Source organism: Eleutherodactylus coqui, chromosome 5 (genome assembly GCF_035609145.1).
Source record: "Eleutherodactylus coqui strain aEleCoq1 chromosome 5, aEleCoq1.hap1, whole genome shotgun sequence".
In the NCBI taxonomy this organism is placed as follows: Eukaryota; Metazoa; Chordata; class Amphibia; order Anura; family Eleutherodactylidae; genus Eleutherodactylus; species Eleutherodactylus coqui.
The window spans coordinates 141,982,628-142,004,048 of NC_089841.1; the positions used below are offsets into that span (position 1 = coordinate 141,982,628).

The window sequence follows — 21,421 nt, forward strand, 5'->3', positions numbered from 1 at the left end:
GAAGATTTCAAATTTGGCTGGTTTCATGGACTTCTTTGCAAAAACTGCCCTTTGCGAGGTCCTTGCTTGTCTTCTGCATCCAGCTGTTCTCCGCTCGGAGCGCCCGGCTGTTCTACAGCAGAGGGCTCCAAGCGGAGGATGAAGACAAGCGGGGTATCCCTGCATGTCTTCTGCATCCAGTTGTTCTCTGCTCGGAGCGCCCGGCTGTTATACAGCTTAGTGCTCCGAGTGGGGTATGGAGAACACAGCCGGACCGCTCTGTTCTTCATACCCAGCCGGACCGCTCTGTTCTTCATGAAGGTAATAACGTGCAGGCATTCAGGTCATTCTCTGGACATCCAAACCCGTAAAAGTTACTCTGGGTGAGTTTTAGTTCACAGTTATGTCCCTGGTGAGAACTGTGACTTGTACAGGATAGGTGGGTTCTGGTCTCCATTCAAGATAAACTGAGAAGTTTAAAACGGAGTAAAAGCAGAAAATAAAGTCCATGAAGCAGGAACCTCCGTCTGGTCTCTGTAGGAAACTATGTATGTAGGCTTTAACACTGAGGATTATGGGCAGGACTGTAGACGTCAAACCATAATCATCTAGTAAGGCTCCTCCACATCGTTATGTGCTAGTTACAGTCCATATGTTAAACCCTGTAATTCGAGAAAATGTCTTGGCAGGAGTAATGGAACTGGACAAGTGAGGTCTAAAATTATAGATCAGCTAAGGCTAGGAATATAACACCGATGTCTTCATGTTGCAGAGATATATTGCTGCAGAATATTGAAGGTTAACATTACTTGGACAAGGAAATGCAGAAATAAACGTCTGACGAAAAATATTGCAACCAGTGGCAAAACTATGAATATGCATCCTGGTTATAGGCTGAAGGGGAACGCGTCTATGCTGAACATCTACTTAGAGGGAGTGACCACATAAACCTGGCCCTAATACCCAATTTCTTATCTCAGCAGTATATAGCTTTAAATAAAAAGAATGACTTGCACCTGATTGGTTTGTTGAGTGGTATGAGTTCAATGTCCATCCTTCAATTACCATTTCAGTTCTTAAGGAGGTTTTCAAGGAGTTGGATATTGATAACCTATCTTTAGCAAAGATCATCTATATCAGAGTGGTGAGAATTAGGTGCCCGAGATCCCTGCCAAGCAGCTGCTTGAAGAGGCCTCTTCACTACATACTAGGCACAGTGCCATACCTTCAACAGAGGCTGTGCCTGGTATAGCAGCTCAATTCCATCACTTGAGACTAAACTGTCGAAAGCCGATGCAACAAATGAATGTAAGGTCACAGGCCTGAGAAGAGGACATGGCGTTTGGGTCTCTTCAAATAGCTGGAGCTTCCAGAATGCAGACCCCCTGAATGAATATTGATGACTTATGAGGATAGTTCATCAATATCCAACTCAGGAAGAACCCTTAAAATGCAGCCCATTTAACAAAAACAAACAAAAAAACACTATTGCAAGCAAGACCCAACAAATCAAATGGATGTCAAAAGAAATTTTGTATCCCTTTACAAACAGTTGTTTTCATATTGATTACCCGATTCCTAAACTTGCCTTTCTGGTGTAGTACTTTTATGGCAGATTGATCCAACACTTACAGTACGATTATATGAAGGAGAATACCATGTGGATTTTCCTGTTTTACAATCCGCAGCATATTGCAGTAGCAGCAAAGGGAATGAGATTTTAATGTTACATTTATTTTACTGATTTGCACAGTGTAGCGAGGTGGAGAATGTGGGATGCTATACACAATGGTCAGACTTAAGCCGTGTGGTGACTGAATCGGTATGACTAAAGGCAGTGGTTGATTGCGGCTGGCAGGGATTGCAGTCCATAGGACAGGGAGCATGTTATCAGGCAAAGTATAGATGGGTTTGGTTTAGGAGATGGTATGCCTCCCTGAAGAGGTGCGTTTTTAGATCACGCCTGAAGTTTTGAGTGTTGGGGATTGGCCTTAAAGTTTGGGGTAGTGCGTTTCAGAGGACTGGTGCTGCTCTGGAGAAGTCTTGGAGGCGGGAATGAGAGGTTCAAATTAGAAAGACACTTAATCTGATTTTGTCACTAAGGGATTAAACACCATCCGGGTGTAATAGGAAATTGCAGTAAATCACTGACCCCAATTTAACGCCTTCAGTTAAGAATTATGTAAGTCAACTTTCAAGAGGACACATTTTTATGAGTCTTTAAATGCTGATGCAGAGTCCTGTCCACCAACATTGCAGCATATTCTATTTGCATAGTAGGGTTAATTTTAGCATTTGTTTAGTTGAACGTTGTTTACATTCCTCTCATACATAAGAGGCGTCACTTCACAAGTGAAGAGAGAATGCTTACATAGTGCATCATTGGACAATTTGTAAAAATATTATGTAGCATCATCCATGGTATATAGAAAGTCGTTTCAGACAACCATGGGACAGTTCTTCTCTTATCCATCAACTCTGGAGATGATGGATAAATGAACAAGGCTCCCCCCAGATTGTTGACTGCGTAGCCTACATGCCGAGTAGAATAAGAATTTGCTTTCCTGTATCTTGACATACTATTTGTATATCCTGTTTGTATACTTTGATCCCTTTAGGTCTCTTTTGATACGTTTTACATCTCCATTCGATGATCTCTTGTATGTGTATCTACTTTTTATCACTTTTAAAAGTAAACTTTATTAGTACTTCGCCTTCATGTGTGAATTTATAGATTCTCGCATCTTAGAACTCAATGTAAAACATTATTAAAAAAAACAAAAAAAAACAAAAAAAAAAAAACAACACAGTCTGAGATGGCAGACTCCCTTAGGTCACCATTCCTGACATAGTCAAGCTTCAAACAAAAAGAAGAATTTGCCTTTTAACCCCTTACTGATGGCCCCAAAGGGTTTTTACATCCTGCCATTGCAGGACATGTATGTAGGGAGATAGCGCCACTATCTCCATCCATACAGCACGGGCGTCAGCTGTTTATTACAGCTGACAACTGCAGGCAATAGCTGCAATCGGCCGATCACGGCTATTAGGCCTTTAAATGCCCCGACCGAAGTTTGGGGGTCCTGTACGGCCCCCTCCGCGCGCGGTGAGATCGGGGGAGCCGTGCAGGTGTCATGGCAGCTGGGGGCCTTCTGAAAGGATGGATGATCAGCTGATGCATAGGGGTCTTAACAGGCTGACTCTCAGCCATTAGCTACTGATGACCGGAATAGCCCTTTAAACGAATAGAACAAGTAGCAGATTTTACCTCAATACATGGTCCAGAACATCCATTGTATTGTATAAAAGTTTTAGATAGGTGTAGAAAAATTGCTGCAAAGTAAGAATTCTCTTTCAAAAATAGGAGTCTCACCCCAAAATTTATTCTGCAGCAGCACAAGCACCCCAGACATACAGCCAATGAAGTGGTATCTACAGCGACAAGAACAAGAATGATATGGCTCCCATAGAGCCCTGATCTCAACATCAAGTCCGTCTACAATTATATGGAGACAGAAGCATTTCAACAAGGCTACATGCACAGACAATCTGTGCTTAGTTCTCCAAGATGTTTGAAAAAAAACCTCTGCAGAATTCCTTCAAAAACTGTGTGCAAGTGAACCTAGAAGAATTATTGATTTTTTGAAGGCAAATGGTGATCACACCAAACATTGATTTGATTTCCATTTTTATTTTGCATTTTGTTAATTGATCAAAAAACTACCACCACTTCGGGTTTTTGTTTTGTAAAGCATCCTTAGGCCTAATTCCGACGTGCGTATTATCGTCGCGTATCACACGGCGGAAATCCGAGGCCTTGCCCGGCAGCCATTAGGTTCCATTGAACCTAATAGGGCAATGCTCACGGTGCGGAATTCCACCCCATGAAATCACCCCTAATCACCCGCGGCATGTTCTATTTGCCGTGGGCGTATGCGCGAACGGCTTCCATTGCAGTCAATAGAAGCGGTGCATCACGCTATCTTCTGCTGTAGCACAGCCGTAGATAGCGTGAAAGCGCTTCCCCGCCCACCAACGACCGCGTCACGCACTGTACTGCGCATGCGCGCCGGCATGGGATGCGGGACATCGGGCAGCAGATCCGGAGGAGAGTATGGGGTCTCTGGGGGGGCACCATGACGGACTCTGCAGCGGAAATCCGCTTGCGGAGCCCGTCACGGCCGTGGGCACTAGACCTTACTCTGCAGTATTTTTCCCCACACCTGCCTAAATGCTTACTCAGTACTACAAATGGTGGTTTACTGCTTCCCTTCAAAAGGCAGTAGCCTGAAAATATTCCTCTTCCTAGTAACCCTGATAGAGACATCGCAGCAATGCTCTGATTGTTGAACTTCATAAGGCTGGATTCTTATCAGCAATTTGCTTTCAGTTTTGCTGTTAAAGGAAAAGAAAGATAAAAAGTTGGGTTTTGGCATACGATAAACAATGCCGGATGGACCCCAATGATTATAAGCGGGTCTGTCCAGCATCTGTTATGCCCTTGAGCATCATCACTGACAAAATAGCGCAGCACAGGACAACATGTCACCTGGGATTCTCAGAGGGGCTGCCAGGAGGCTTTCAATAAAGCCTTCGACCTACATGTGAATGCAGCATAATGTGGATCTTCCCTACCAGGTGTACTCATAAGTGCTGTCAACTCTGGATATTAGACACGCATTTCATCATATTTATCATTATGTTACAAACATTTTCACAATAAAGTAATAAAATAAGTATCCCAATCACCTGCTGTGTCATACAAGTGCAGACAGACTTCCTTATGTCCAATTGTGATGCTTGTAGTATATTTTTCAAAGACAGATGGGGCGTATTGCTGTGAAGAGAAAAATACAATATCCAAATCTTTAATCTATGCGAATCATAAACATATAAAAGCAGTAAGTTTCAATATAAAAAGGCTCAAACAACTGGAATTTGCTCTATACTAACAAAGCACACATGAAAAGAAAGACCGATATTGTAGCATCACTAGCATTGTGCACGGAAACCCACAAATGCAAACAGTTTATTACGGCAAGTGGGGTCTTCTTTGCACCTAAATACTTAAAAACAAGAAAGCTCCCCAAAAGGGATGGAGAACCCATTGCACTCATAGCCAGCAGACAAAGGCCTATTACATAATTAATTCTTTTATGACTACACTGAGGCTTCTCATTCAGCCTTAGGGCTAATGCCCACAGATGAATTATCACTGCAGAATTCATGGCCAGACACCCGCCGCAATAACCGCTCAGACATGCTGTGGTAATCGATTCTCCCATGCCCACAAGCGGAAATCAACTGCGATTTTCCGCTCACAGGAGAAAATCGCAGCATGTTCTAATCCGTGTGTAAAAACGCATGGATGGCTTCCATTGCGGGAAATCGCATCACAGGCGTGTCATGCACTGCACTTGCACACCTGCTCTCCAGCCGATACTCTCACCGCGAATCTGGAGAGGCGAGTATAGGGTCTCTGGGAGGCGTGGGTCCGATTCCACTGAGATATTTCGCAGTCGCAACCCGGTCGTGGGCATGAGGCCTTATAGCCTTGACGGCAATGGAAGCCGTATGCGTGTTTTTCCGCACAAATTAGAACATGCAGCGATTCTCACCCGTGAGCGGAAAAGCTCAGTTGATTTCCGCTCATGGGTAGGGGAGAATCATTTACCACAGCATGTCTATGGACGGTTATTGCTGCGGAATTCGCAGCAGGCGTCTGAATTCCGCAGCGATAATCCATCCGTGGGCATTAGACCTTAACAACTATTGTAGTCATAAAACCTTCTGCAGAGTCAAAACTTGACTTTGCTTAGAGAATAGCAGCATTTGTCTCCCTTCTGTACGCGCTAATGTGATCAGTGTGTTTCTAGGTCAAACAAGTTTTTGTTTTTTAAAGTAAACAAACACAATGGGGCACATTTATAAAGTGTTTTTACATCAGTTTCTGGCGTAAAAAGTCACATGTTTTTACGCAAGCGGGTATCTCTGCAATAATATGCGACTTTTCCCCGTTTTGCGCCAACCCTACCATTTTTGCTAAAAGTGGACAGTGCTTGTTGGGAGGGGGTATGGCTGCCCCAGACCAACAGATTTATGTATAATTTACACCAAAACCGGTCATAAATTATACCAGAAAAAAAGAAAGCTATGAATGGTATGCTGCAATACTGGAGGGCTGCCAAAGGTGCAGGATACTGCAGTGTCCACCAGGTCTCACACTGAATTGTGGGCCAGCAGTTGGCAAAAGCAGACTGTTTATGGGACTATACACGAACATCCCCAGAAAACGAGTCGTTAGAGGACAGTTACAAAAGAAAAAGAAAATCAGAAAAAAATAATCCCTGTTCAGCCTAGTGTCTAGTTTTCAGAATGCAATGATCAAAAACAGTCTTTTCAGTCTTGCTGTGGCGGTCAGATGAGTGCGCAACAATGAAATCTCCATGCAAAAGTCAGTATTACTAAATGTGATGTGAAACAAATGCAAACAAACCCTCACAGATTGGAATTGCAGAAAGTTGTATGCCACTAATCAGGAATCCATTCTACATCGCCTACCTCCAAAGCCAACATGCAATACTGGAATTGTCAAGACTGGCATCCAACCCAGTCTCCAAATCAGAAAATTGCATAGATCAGAAGACGGATTATAGTGAGGCAATTTACAACAAAGCCCACGTGAAAACAAGACACGCCAATGCTGACTACACAAAGCATCCCATTCCCATAGAAAGCTTGTTTTGTTCTTCTATAAGCAAACAGACTTGGAACACACTTCAGTTTACTTTGGACTGAAGAAGGTTTTCTTCAAGTGTGTTCAAGTCCTTTCAAAGATAGCTCAATCCCAAGCACAGCACCTCCCACACCAGAGGCAGATAATGAACCATTTCACGAACATTTAATGTAGGAGGGAAAATATAAAAGTGCTCGGCATTGAAAAACAAAAGAACGGTAGCTTTTGTACAAGCTGGCTCTTTGGTAGATAAAGAGAAGGAAGGTTAATTAAACTAAGAAAACGAGAAGTCAAGAAAATCAGGGGAAAAAAACAAAACTTTTTCCTCCTAAATTTAGAGGAACAAAGTTTTGAATCCCCAACTGTCATTTCTTCCGCAAAGCGTTCTGTACACGATTGCAGTTCCTTTGAATCATGGAGAGCCTACATCAGGTACAAGGTGCAATCAATATCAGAATAAGACAAAGACTTCGAGCCTGTCTTTTGGATATGGAAACTACAGCAGAGACTGATGTTTGAGGGCAGGTACGAGGCAGGAGGACTCTGTTGGGGCCCGTGGGCAGCAGCACTGAGGTCCACATACAACTCTTCTGGTCACTTGCTCTAGATCACACAGTCTATCAATCAGTAGTGTTGGTATAACCTGGGTGTACAGTGAGTAAAGGTGGGTTTAAGGTGCTCGAGTTGACACTGGTGGAGCAGTTTATTTTCAGTACACCACCAGGGACACAGAGAAGTCTCCATACCAGGGAACATTCAGCGGAACAAACAGGCAACAGTGATGGAAACAAGTCTATTTCCATAACACCGTACCGATAAATGCACAGAAGGTACATAAACACCATCACCAAGAGATTCCCTTTAACATTTGCAGTCTTGTACAATAAGCCATTTCTACTGAAGAAAGAAAAAACACCTCCAAGGGTCACAAGCACTTCCGTTGCTGAAGGAGACAAAATAAGCTTTGTGTGAAAAACAGCCATTCAACTTAGAAATTTGTTGGTTTCATTTCCATTTCAACAAGCAAGTGCTAGCAATTAGGTCAAACCCAGAGTCATTGAAAAAGGATTCAGAGAGCTGGAAACCCGGGGACGGAAGCAACAGGAGAAGGAAAATATAGCTTTTACGTCTCGAGAAGAGGTCAATTAGAAGATGCCAACTGATGAGGGGAGAACAACTGATAGGATATGGTGTTAGGTTTCCTTACTGACATTTCTGGTTATTCAACAAATACTGTCTAGGGCGAGGGAAGCGGTCTACGTATGAGCATCGCTGTACACATCAGGGTATGAGGAGACAACGTCTGTGGTCACAGAAACCGACAGTCACAGGAAGCTCTTTTAGCTTTGTGCCGTTTCAGCTGAAGGTCTTCTGCTTGATCACTTTTGGCAACTAAACTATGTAAAGTTTCTTTGCGGGTGAAACTTGAAGTCCTAGATATATTTTAATGTGAGCTTGGTGAACAGAATTAAACATTCCTCTGTGTGATAAAATGTTTCTAGCTAGAACGCTGCATAACAGACCCTTTGGTATCTGGTACGTCATGGCCAATGCCTAATTACAGGGGAAGGAACAACTCTTATGAAAACAGCTTGTGTTCCTTGTCTAAAATGCTGCATTATTATGACGGACAAACGTTGGTGACTGTTACATGCGGTAACTGTTCTCACCATAAAGCTTTATTACCATAGATAGCAGTAATAGAATCACAGGTTATCAAGCAATGCCTATACATCCAATATATAATTAGTCAACAATCGTTGGAAGTTAACTAATCAGTAGAGGAATTTGTATGCCAAGAAGCAAAATCAAAATGTCAAATACAAGATTCCACCTTATTAGATGCTTTTTTTATATTAAAAAAAAAAGCACAGGTACAAAAAGAAGAGGGTTTAGAGAGAGAAAGGGTGCAGGACTCCTGTAGACACCCGTGAAGACCGTAGTGCTTCAAAGTCAACGATATATTGAGGATGGTGTGTTACGAAAGCTGCTGCCAACTGGGGGATAGTAGTAATAAAAAGCAAGAGACAAAACTGGCGCACAATAGAATCAATTCAGCAAGGGGAGACAAAAAGTCAGTCTGGTAAATTCTGCACTCCCATAACATCTCAGTCAATGGTGAGGTTATTGAGACACTGGTGGAGCAGACATCAATGGGATATAGACCTCGGAAGTTTATAGGATGGGACCACCCCACATTTTGTTACATTGTCTGTTCTCATCTACACCACGGACCAAGTTTCAAATTGGATGCAGCATCCATACAAGAACTGTTCTAGTGCAGCTGTACCAACTGAGCTTACGTGGCGCAAACTCAATTGTCCGAGACCATGTGCAATGCCAACACCACACAGTCACAGATTGAGTGGAAACATGTCTACTGTAGTGATGAATCACACTTCATTATCTGGTGGTCTGAAGGACAAATTTGACCTTGGTCCATACAAAGAAAATGCTTAGTGCAAAGTTTATTAGGTGAGGGGTAAGTCTTTTCACTAGGCTGTGACATTATAAGTTTACATGGATAAGGCGACAGCCATACACTGGTCAACACTTTAAAGGGGTATTGTCATCCTAACTTCTCATATCCATAGGATATGTAATGAAAGTAAGAGATACAGGTCTGATCTCTGCTACCCACATTTATCTCCAGAGCAGGGGTTGGCCAATCTGGTGTAGTGGCTACTGGTCAAGAATAAAGAGATGGTCAAAAATGTGACCGGCTCCCCATTCACATCTTTTGGAGTCACAGGCAAGCCCTGTTCTGAAATTAAGTGCAGCTCCCAGATGTGAGACCCCCATCCCTCAATTATTTATGGCATATAAAGTAGATATGTCAAAGATGGGAAATCCCTTAAAGGGTTTGTTCACATGTACCAAAGACACTGCGGATTCTCTACTTCAGAACTGCGTGTGAAAAATCTGCAACGTATGACACGGCCAACAAGTTAGTTGAGATTTTAACAAATCTCATCCATATGCTGAAGACATCTGCAGTGTAAATTAACCTATAAAGAGTATTTATATGCGCTCCTCAGATGCCTCAAAGATGTAGTCATGTAGATGGAGGTGGCCTCTCCCTGTTTCCACAGTAGAAGTTGACAGATCATTGCTGTTCACATTTTTCCTAGCATCCAAAAACAAGGGAACAACAGAGTAGTTCAGCCAACACACCAGGATCCATGAAAATTACTCTAACAAAAGGTGATCAACAAACAAGCACACAGAATGAACAACTCCCGATGTTCTGCGTGGCAGAATAACCACCCAACTCAAGTTTCGTCCGTCTGCTTCATCTGCCCCAACTGTAGCCTCAGCCACTTGACTTGACCCTTTCCAATCCACTGTCTGACCTCTGAAGACATAATGATTTAAGGCTGTACAGCTCCGATGTTGGAAGACATCCGTCAGGGTTCTCTTATTGTATATTGCCAGCCTCTCTGCTGTCAGAGCCTATCCAACGTGTCACCTCATGCAGTACTGGCTTTAGCCAGCATATAGCGCCATTGTATAACGGCAGAAAAAGAGTAAGCCCCCTAGGAAAACCAGGATACAAATTGGATTGGAAAGGGTTAAAACATGAAGTTGGTAGGTTTGGATGACTTGTGTACAGCCATGTTTAGAACCACTCACTGTAAAGCCCCTTTTAGCGATGAATCGCTGATTACATCTTTCATGCAGATCATAAAACAATCGCTGGTCATCTGCTGCTGAATCGGCCGATGTAAACAGGCAGTCATTCCTCTTTAAACAACTGCCTATTCATGGTAAATGGAGGTGGGTGGCCAGAACGATCCCCGGGCCACTCCGCCTCTATTCACCAAGAGATCATTGCTGCTGTGTAAAAGCACAGGACCGATCATCGCTGGGATAGCTGTCAAGTGCCCAACAATCATCCCATGTAACACAACCTTAAGCCAGGCATCAATTCCCAAGATCTGTACTTATATTAACAGTAAATCACTGACAGTATAATGAAAAATCTATGGAAAACATTCCAGAAAGGAAAAGGGGTTATAGAGCTGCATAAGTGTCCAGAGGTTGGATATTGGATATTTAACCACCACACATGGGTGTCCATATACAGTATTTTCGATATGTAACACTGCATGTTACACAGAGACAAGGGTGTACCTACCACAGACGCAGACCATGCGACTGCTACAGGGCCCAAGCTCTGATTGCACTGTGGTAGAGAATAGTCTCAAGGATGGTTCTTAAGGCCAGGAGACGCACACAAGGCCCTTCTGTCCCGGGTGGCATTTGTAGTCTCCTGACATAAATGTTCACTTGTCACCCAAACCTGCTACACAAGTTCCCTCGAGCACGCAGAACGTACACTCCCCGTGTCAGAGGCATCACCGACTGCTTCCGGAATCTCAGGCCTTGCAGTAAAATGCCAATTATGTGTAGAAGTGAAATGACTAGAACAGGCAATAAAGGACAGTGAGAAGTCAAATATGTGTCCTTATTTGTATAGCAGATACCGGGAGCTCCAGCACTTCTGTGATTCTTATCACAGCCTGAAGCCATTGATTTATCAACCTTGAACTTTGCTTCTTACCAGTCTCAGTAATCTAATACAAATAGGTCAGGCTCCAATATATTGTTCTCTTACAATACGCCTGCATGTTCCAATACCTGGCATAACCAGAACATTACTCGACTCATTCAATGGCGGTTTTTCAGTTGCAACACCCAGATCCTAATGGTCCTTTTACACGGGGCGAACTATCGGGCAAACGATGCCCAACACCTGTCCCAGCGATGCTCGCTCGTGCTGTTACACAGGTGCGAGTATCACTGGCATCGCTGAAAGCACTGCCGGATTGGGAGGTGGAGCGGCCGGGGAGTGCTCTCTCCTCGCTCTCCCCCCGCCATCTCCACTAACTGTAAGCAGTCGTTCAATTCTGAACACCACATTGTTCAATCCTCTGCGGGACGATAGTTGTTCAGAATCGCGCGGGAATTTGAATGATAACTGTGCCATGTAAAAGGCCATTGGTGGTTCGACTTATGTACCTGCATTTAGTATTTTTAATCCAGCACCTCATGGTCCACAACCCTGCACAGGTATTATGCAATACAAATAGTCTGGATTAACAGGAACCTACCGCAGACATGCAACAAGATGCCTATGGCAACTTTGTTTACATCTCTCAGCGCCCCAACAGCTGGTACACCGAGCGGCCACCTTACTAGAGGCGCCCATCTAGTAGTGCATTGGGTCTTCTATGGACACCACAACAAAATGCTGCAGTTTTGAAGGCAATTCACATGTATCCGAGGGCCCAGGGTGCGCTAACAAAACATTCCCCACACCATTATTCTACCAGCCTGGACTGTTCACATCAAACAGGAAGGGGTCATCCATTCATGCTACTTCCACCAAATTATAATCTTTATTTGTATGGCGTCAACTTATTCTGACCCTCCCATCAGCATGGTGCAACAGAAATCTGGACTCATCCGACCAGATGACATTTTTTTCTAACACTCAATGGTCCGATGTTTACACTCTTTTCCCCACAAGAGTCCCGGCTTTTTGTGTTTCTCTGAGACAGCAGCTGGTTATCTGCAGTTATAGCCCATCTGTGCTAAGGGATGACAAGTTGTGCATTAGGACACATTATTCAGAACTCCATCCATGGTGAACAGTGAAATTGCAACCAACCACACCTGTTTATCAGAACAATTCTTGACATCCTCCTCTGACCCCTGTCATCGATAACTTGTTTATATCCACAGGATATCCTTTCTATGGATGCTTTTCCTCAATCATACCATCTGTACACTCTTGACTCTATACCACAAGTCCCAAAAGCTGGCAGTTTTTGAAATCCTGGCCCCGGCTAGTCTAGCACCGATGACCAAGCATCATTTCGATCCCTTGATTTTCCCACTGATGTGGATTCCCACTGAAACTAATCCACTGAAAACTTGCTCACTTGATTTTATGCTGCACTTTGGGATCATGTGTCTAATTTCCAATTGGGAAAGGGCTGATGTCCCCATTAAAGCAGCCAGTGTATGTAAGGGTGTAAGCTCCTGGATTAAAGAGGCTGTGGTTCTCGGATGAACGCTGTGGCCTCTTCTCAGGCCTCTAATATCACGTTTATTGGTCACATAGGCCGAAGAGCAGCTCAAATGGAGCTGTAATACCAGGCACAACCATTATATAACATGGTGTTGTGCCTGGTATGGACTGAAGCCACAGCGGCAGTCAGCCGAATGCCGCTGTTACTTTAATCAGCTGATCGGAGGCGATCCTGAGCGACGGATACCTCCCAGTCAACCCTTGATGGCCTATCCTGAGTGTAAGTCATCAGTACTGTAGTGCTGGAAAACTCCGTTAATAGAACATAGGAAGCCACGAAGAGTCGTAATAGAGCAGGCATGTAGATGATCACAAACTTTATTTTTGGACTGTTCCCACTACTGCAAAGAAAGCAATATATTATGCAATTCCCTGATGTATTAACATATGTTCACAAAAGATTAACCTACCTATACCGTATATAACAAAACATGGCCGATCCAAAGCAAGGAGCTCTGCTGTTCTAGCTGCCAAAAAAGGAAGCTACAATTACCTGTCATGCTGGGAAACATGAAAGAGAAAGCCCTCGCCTTGCACAAAGCATGCTACGTGTCATAACTGTACAGAACTGACACCCCCTTCTTACAATGTGGGGCTTTCTGGAAGCAGAGCCCCAGCTGTTCACTCTGTACAAGTGCCTTTATGCATCACAAAGCTCCCAACGCCCTTCAGTGCGACACGTAGAGAACCGAGCGCAACGCTAAACCTACATGGCTGCAGATGTGAACACATTCCTGTGGAAGGGGAAGGCGGCAGATACATCGCAGGCTCTCCGAATACCAGCAATTCTCCAGGTGTTAGGCTGTGCCTTGCACTTATCAAAGAGCCGTGCCTTGTTTAACCCTTTCTAGGTCACATAATGGAATACCGCTCTACCAAAAGGAGGCAGGACTCATGTGAAGCTATACTATGTAAGGTTATGGTTTGCACAAGTCCAAATACAAGGCATGGTGTGCGCACCATATAGGATAATCCTCTAAGTCTACATGCGTCACGGGATGCCCAAATATGAACTCCATCCTTAGAAATGTAGTTATTCATATGAACAATCCTGTAAGATTGGGGGGGGGGGGGGGGGGGGGTTGCTGCATGTCCTATTTTATGGTGTTCCCTTGGAACACCTCGCCCCTTGTTTTCAGTGGGACCTTTAAAGACATCACATGACACGTGCAATGTGATGTTTCCCACCGAAAACAATGGGAAACACCTATGATCCTCTGACACGTGTGAAACACATGTTTTAGGATGGCAATTTCACAGAAGTGAGCCGTTCTTAAACGAAAGACACCTCGCGTCCGCAAGCATGATATGGGGCCGACTTTCAAGGTCTTTGTGAATGTAGCCTTAACCCTTTCTAATCCACTGTCTGACGTCTTCCTACATTCTGATTGAAGCTTATATAGCTCCCATGTAAGAAGATGTCCGACAGGGTATTCTTACCGTCTATTGCCAGCCCCTCTGCTGTCGGAGCCTCTCTTGTGCGCACACACTTGCTTTAACCAGCAGATGGCAGCCTTGTATAACAGCAAAAAGAGAAAGCCTTTCAGGAAACCCTGAATCCACAATTGGATTGGAAAGGGTTAAGGTACCTTTACGCAGGAGACTGCAGGGTGAATACTCACTCAAGAGCAAATTCAGACAATGGTTGTTCAGTGTAAACATGAACACGACCGGGCGATGAGTGATAAGTCGACAGTCGTTTCATTTCAGCTTACAAAAACAAATTAGCGGCTGGTTGATTGAAAGGGGCCGGGGTGCAGTCACAGGCGTTTGGACAACTGATGGATGAATTAGCATGGAGATCCCCTCTGAGTGATGTGTCGGCAAACAACTAATGAGCAATCAGCTCTCCGTGTAAAAGCAAACAAATGACTGTTCACACGCTGCAGTGACATTTCTGGGCGCTGGATGCTGCATGTAGAGGTACCTGTAGTGACTATAGGCCAAAAAGCAAAATCCCTAAGTGTGAATGCCCATAAAACAAATTGTACCAACAGACCTGAGGGTGTCGGCACACATGGCGCTATTTTTAGTGATTATTTTTGCTGCAATTTGTGTAAAAATGAGAAACCTAATGTAAAAAAATAAGGCCAACCTCTCCTGGAGTCACCGCAGGGTGCGCTTACACAGACTATAACTCCACAGCATTTACGCTAATTGACAAGTAGGCGTTACCATTCTGTTTGTCAAAGAGGTGCGTCTATACAAAACGATACTGGCAGCAGCAATTGGACAGTGCCAGACTGTAAGGACTTGCAACACCTACTTCAACTGGCAACACCCACTTGTCAATTTATTAATAAATGTCCAGGTAGGGGGAAAAAAGGAATGGCTCAATGTAGAGTTATAAAGAAAGCTTCTGCAGAATTATGATTTTATGGGAGATACAAGTAAGCACATGACATGGAGGTGACAAATTTTGCGTGTGATCACACATGCCTCATCTGGTGAACCGCAAGAGGCCATTGAAATCAATAGGTTTGCGCAAATGCGCATGACAGACAAAAAACCTGATTATCTGCTGCGTGTATACGCACACAAAAAAAATATATACACACAATTTTTTGTGTGCGCAACCAAACATCACACTTGTGCACACAAATACATACGGAATGGGCAAAATACACGGGCAGAAGTGCATTTCTGTCATGCAAACACGTGGAATATTTGAGAGGGAACCGTGGGCTCCATTAGAGATGTGTCAACAGCACCTTTCATGGGAGTCGGCAAATACCATTACTCATATGCTGTATTTTTAGTGACAGCAAACAGTGACTCAGTGACTTTCTCCCCTGTTCAGGGGGAACCGAGACATGCCAGATAAGAAGTACAGGGAACCTGTATTAATGGCATTGTTTAAATCACGCCATTACTCATCGCTTATCTGGCCAACATTACAAACAGAGTTTTGGTTGAAAATAAAGGCCCATTTAGACAACGATTCTCACTGAAAAGACATCTTTTGAGCGTTAATCGTTGGGTGCATTTAGACGGCAAGATAATCGCACAAAATTCGCTCAAACGGCAGTTTGAGTGAAAGTTTTGAGCGTTCACTTTGCGTAAGTGTGTAAATGAAGGCTCATGCTGTATGCAGGAGACAAGCGGGAGCGCTGTTTTTTGCATACAGCTGTTGTCTTCACAGAGCGTTCAGCTGGTATACAGCTGAACACTCCGAGCGGGGTATGCAGAAGACAGCTGGAGCGCTGTCTTCTGCATACTCCTGCTGCGTTCACGTGGGACACTCAGCCGGTATACAGCTGAGCGCTCTGAGCAGAGTATACAGAAGACAGCTGGCCCATTGTCTTCCGTATACTCCAGCTGTGTTCACGGAGCGCTTAGCTAGTATACAGCTGAGCACTCGGAGCGTGGTATGCAGAACACAGCTGGAGCGCTGTCTTCTGCATACTCCTGCTGAGTTCACAGAGCGCTCAGCTGGTATACAGCTGAGTGGGGTATACAGAAGACACCTGGGCCGCTTGTCTTCTTCATACTCCGGCTGTGTTCTCTGAGCGGGATACCAACGGAAACAATAGTATTAGTGGCATCCAGCTGAGAACTCAGTGCGCGGCACTGATCAGGTTCATCGCTCTTTCAGCTTGCTGAAAGACAACAATGAGCGAATAGTTAACGAAAACTGTACGATGTCTGCGGTTAGACCCAACGATTCTCACTCAAGACACGGCTTTGAGCGAATTTTGAGCAAGAATCATTGGGTCTAAATGGGCCTTAACTGACTACAACTGGCAACTTATCAGGATTGGGGCTCACTCACACGAGTGAGTGCTAAAACTACACTGATTCACATTGGGCCATATCAAAATCTGCAGTTTGCTACCATGGCTTTTGGCGCAGGTCTGCACACCGAATGTCAATAGACAAAATCTGCGTGCGGAATTCAGACGTGGAAATTAACATTCCAAGAAGTGACCGAAATTGCATACACCCATGTGAATGAGCCCTTACAGCTTCTGTCCATCGATTAACAATGGATGATTATCACCCAAATTCTCACAACAGCAAATTTGCGCAATATTCATCGACTGTACAAGCAACCACCAACAGGGCGCTGAGTTAGAAATCGCTCACCTGTCCGAGTTGCTTGGTTTTACGCATACGGTCGTGTGCATGAGCCCTAAAGCCCAGTAGCCACAGTCCAGAAGAACCCGTGGGACAGCCGGCGGGTACTTATGCACCCAACCGTTATCCTGTGGAAAGGTACCTTATACAGAGTAGAACATTAATAATAGTTGGGCTGGCTTCACACGACCGGATTTCTATAACAGAATCCGCGCTCAGCCTGCGTGGAGGATTCGCAGCAAATTGCATGCATTCAAAAATGTATGTAATTTCGCTTTTTCATTCGCAGATACGAATTGCATATTCCATGATCAGAAAAAAAAATTGCAGCATGTCCCATTTTGCTGCAGACTTCGCATGGGCAACCTCCATTGAAATCCGTCCGACCCGCAGCCCATACGCAATTGACATTGCGGATGGGCTGTGTGCACCCACATCATCGCCTGTCGACGGCGTAGGAAGAATATATATATATTTTTTTTTGTTGTTTTTCTCCTGTACTGCGCATGACTGCCTGTGAGTCTCTACGATCATCCGCATTACAGATTTTGCAGATACGTCGGGTCGCGGGCCAGGGTCACAGACGGATTACGCTGCGCAATCCCACATACACAATCCGACTCGGTTGTGTCCAGCCGGCTTTAATACAATGGGTATATATATATATATTCTACTGAGGACTGACAATGTTATCACACAGATTTTATCTTCTGGACACAATCCACAGGTTTCAGTGATAAAACCCGCAGTATCCAGTCAATCAGTGTATTATGGTGTCAATGCCACCATTGTAGCGAGTACCCACAGTCAGATAGGGACATACTGGATGACCTCTCCGCTACCAGTGATAAACTTGTAGCAAACACGAAGTCCGGTAAAGAAGCTAAAGAGTAATGAAATGGATAATTATAAATAACTTTTTCCTTAGGTTGCATTCACACATGGCGTTTTTATTGTAGTTATAGCAGTTCTGCTTTTAACCCTTTGCAATCCAATTTTTGATTCAGTGTTTCCTAGGGGGCTTTCTTTTTCTGCCATTATACAATGACTCCATCTGCTGGCTAGAGCCAGTACTGCAGTATGTGACATGCTGGAGAGGCCCCCGACAACAGAGCGGCCAGTAAACTACAGTAAGAATACCCTGCCGGACGTCTTCCGACATCGGAACTGTACAGCCTTCAATCAGAATGTCTTTACACGTCAGACAGTGGATTGGAAAGGGTTAAAAAAAAAGTAACAAAATATCACATACAGTTTTTAAATAGCAGAAGAACTGTAGTTTAAAACCACAAAAAAATAAATAAATATCGCCATTTGTGAATGCAGCCTTGAAATGAATGTAGGGAGGCACAGAAGACGGCAATTGACTGATAAAATGATCTGCCCTAGCTACCCCATGAGCCACGCAGAATGCGGGGAAATAACAAGTAGCGGGTATCTATGATGCCCCCCGCCTGCAGGGGAAACACGCTGTCCGAATCTCATCTATTTCTGAATGGAAACAATGGAGAGTAGTCAGACATATTGCCGCACAGATTACATAACTGGAGGAATCCAAAGAAATTCATATATAGTGAAATCTTCCAAACAAATATTCAAAATTACATTGAAGCGTTGTCTTACAGTGGCGGGGTCTTCAGAAAGATGGTGACAAATGTGTCATACATGGTAGAACTTAAATCGGTCACAGAAAGCCCGTCAGGATAAGACAGGGGTCTACTGGAGAGGATTTACTGCAGTATAGTCAATGTACAAGAGATGTTGCAAAGTTAGACCCTACAAGTTGGAGGAGATTCGGTCACTAGAATGATTTTTGCATGGTGCCAGTCTCCCGATGCCAGGTAGCCAAGATGCCTTGGCAGGGGTAGTTCAGTGGATGCATTGGCATCTAATAGCAGGATCTTAAAGGGGTTGTCCCGCGAAAGCAAGTGGGGTTATACACTTCTGCATGGCCATATTAATGCACTTTGTAATGTACATCGCGCATTAATTATGAGCCATACAGAAGTTATTCACTTACCTGTTCCGTTGCTGGCGTCCTCGTCTCCATGGTGCCGTCTAATTTCAGCGTCTAATCGCCCGATTAGACACGCTTGCCCAGTCCGGTCTTCTTTCTTCTGAATGGGGCCGCTCGTGCCGGAGAGCGGCTCCTCGTAGCTCCGCCCCATCACGTGTGCCGATTCCAGCCAATCAGGAGGCTGGAATCGGCAATGGACCGCACAGAAGACCTGCGGTCCACTGAGGGTGAAGATCCCGGCGGCCATCTTAGCAAGGTAAGTACGAAGTCGCAGCAGCGCCGGGATTCGGGTAAGTACCGGACGTTTTTTTTTTTTTTACCCCTGCATCGGGTTTGTCTCGCGCCGAACGGGGGGGCTATTGAAAAAAAAAACAAACCCGTTTCGGCGCGGGACAACCCCTTTAATTAGATGCCTTAGTTTAAAGACAGCGGCCTGCTGACAGACTCCCTTAATAACCGACACTGTTGATCTGTGTGCTAGGTTCTTCAGAATGATGCAAAGTATTAGGGATTAAGGTAGGAACGGACAAGACGTCATACGTTATAGCAATACGCCACTAATACCCATGCTTTGTATACACACACACACACACACACACACACACACACACACTATAGGGGAAAGTGAGAAAGGGGTTTACAACAGAATTCTGCTGTTTAAAAAGTTGCAAGTTTTTGTGCAAGTTCCACTTATGCAACAACATGTTCTACACGTTTACACCACTTTTGTTAAAATAAAACAGGTGGGTCTGAGTGGGGGGGGGGGGTCAGGGCTGCCCACAACGCATCAAATTCATACAATTCACACCAGAATCAGGTAGAAATTATAGCGCAAATTCTGCAGCTTTCAGCAGGTTTACCTGAACGGCCCAAGATGTGACAAATCTAATAGGAGGCTTGTGTCTCTTATTATATTTGGGGCATCTTACTCCATCATCACTAACGGAAAACCAGTTTATAAAACACCGCTCTTAGATAAATGTACCCCGTGGACCACAAGCGCATTGAGCATCGATTTCCTTTAAGGGGTATTCCCCTCTTGGAAAATCCGTTCTCTGTGTGCCGGTCACCTGGCGCAGCGCTGTTTTCTGTAGCTCCCACTGAAGCGAACGGACGCTACGGAAACAGTGCTAAGCACTCTCTAAGCCCCAGCTAGGTGGCCATAGCAGTGGGTTCCCATCTTGGCTATGGTCGCTATGGTCTCCATGGTTACAGATCACAATGACATCATGTAATCTATTTTTTTCAATCACACATGGACTTGAATGGGCGATTCTTGTCCAGAAATAAGACTGAAGCAGAACATTTAAAAAAATTATTTTTCGAAGTTCGGACTGTTTGCCCAAGTTATAAAACACCCGGGGGGGGGGGGGGGGGTGTTATCCCTAATCAAATCCATACAATATGGAGAGACTCGAAGGGAAGTTTGTGACCCTCCAAAAGTCCTAGAAGAGACGCCAAAGTTACCAAAGGGTTGTAAGGAAAGGAGCCCATCAGCAGGTGCCAATCATGCCTGCAGCCTCCTGCCGGACTGCAGGGACACATACCTGCAGGCTAGACTCACCCCGCACATACTAGACGAGCCCGGCTGGCAGGACTATACAGCGGTCCTCCACTCCGGCTACACTGTATATACAGGCAGTGACAGCTCCCCTCCTCTACGGACATGTGCGCCGGGCAGTGCCGGCTGGGACTCACCTCCGGGAAGGAGCCCTTGGCATACACCATGAGCAGGGACGTCTTCCCGCAGCCTCCATCTCCCACTATGACTATCTTGACCTCCTTCTTGCCCTTCTCCCGGCTCTTGCTCGGCTCCCTGCTGCCGTTGCTGACGGCCCCGTTGGGTGGTTGTGTCATGGTGTGGCGCTCAGTCCATGAGCCGCAGCTCACAAGTCCACAGCCGGCGAGCACTGAGAACTCACCGCTCTTTCCAAGCTACAGCGGAGGAAGCGCTACAGCCGCCGCTCATTGGCTGGAAGTAGTACACGTGACTTTATGAACCACGCCCACCTGCTAAAATTGCATGCACTTTCCTAGGGTTCGTAGCGCGTTACATGCAGCGCGGAGGTGGCTGACGTCACGTGTACTGTACGGGGTGTGGCGGGAGTGAAGGACCTGCGAGCACATCACAGTCACATGACCATAGCAGGTCCTTCTTCATGTAATTCATCAGTCTGCAGCATCACATACACATTTGAGGGGAGAGAGGAGTGCAAGGGGCATGTTGTCAGTAGAGCAGGGACTAAAAATGCTCCTGCTAGTGGGGGGAGAGTAGGTGATAAAGGTCTGATAGTGGGGTCGCACTGCTGAGACTCCACAGAACCTAAGAACAGGGGCCCAACAATGCTCTCTTCTCACTGCTGTAGGCTCACTGCACCCAGGTTGAATGGAGTGGTGGTCATGGCTGCCGCTTCATTCATTTCAATGGTGCTGACAGAAACAGCTTGTACTCTTCTCCAGCAGTCTCACTGAAAATGAATGTAGTGGTGCTGCTAGGGTTGCCACCTTTGAGAAA

The 21,421-nt window shown here is 44.9% G+C and overlaps 1 protein-coding gene across 1 annotated transcript in view; it reads right to left on the bottom strand.

Annotated features, from left to right (window-relative positions):
- RHOF (ras homolog family member F, filopodia associated) overlaps positions 1-20,822 on the bottom strand; it is a 33,356-nt gene extending 12,534 nt beyond the window's left edge. Inside the window, exons 1-2 of the mRNA XM_066603289.1 lie at positions 20,605-20,822; positions 4,729-4,816 (exon numbers count right to left, since the gene is read on the bottom strand). Of these exons, the coding sequence (XP_066459386.1) occupies positions 4,729-4,816; positions 20,605-20,763 (247 nt within the window). The 5' untranslated portion in view covers positions 20,764-20,822. The remainder of the gene's footprint in view (positions 1-4,728; positions 4,817-20,604) is intronic.
- Positions 20,823-21,421: the final 599 nt, after the last annotated feature.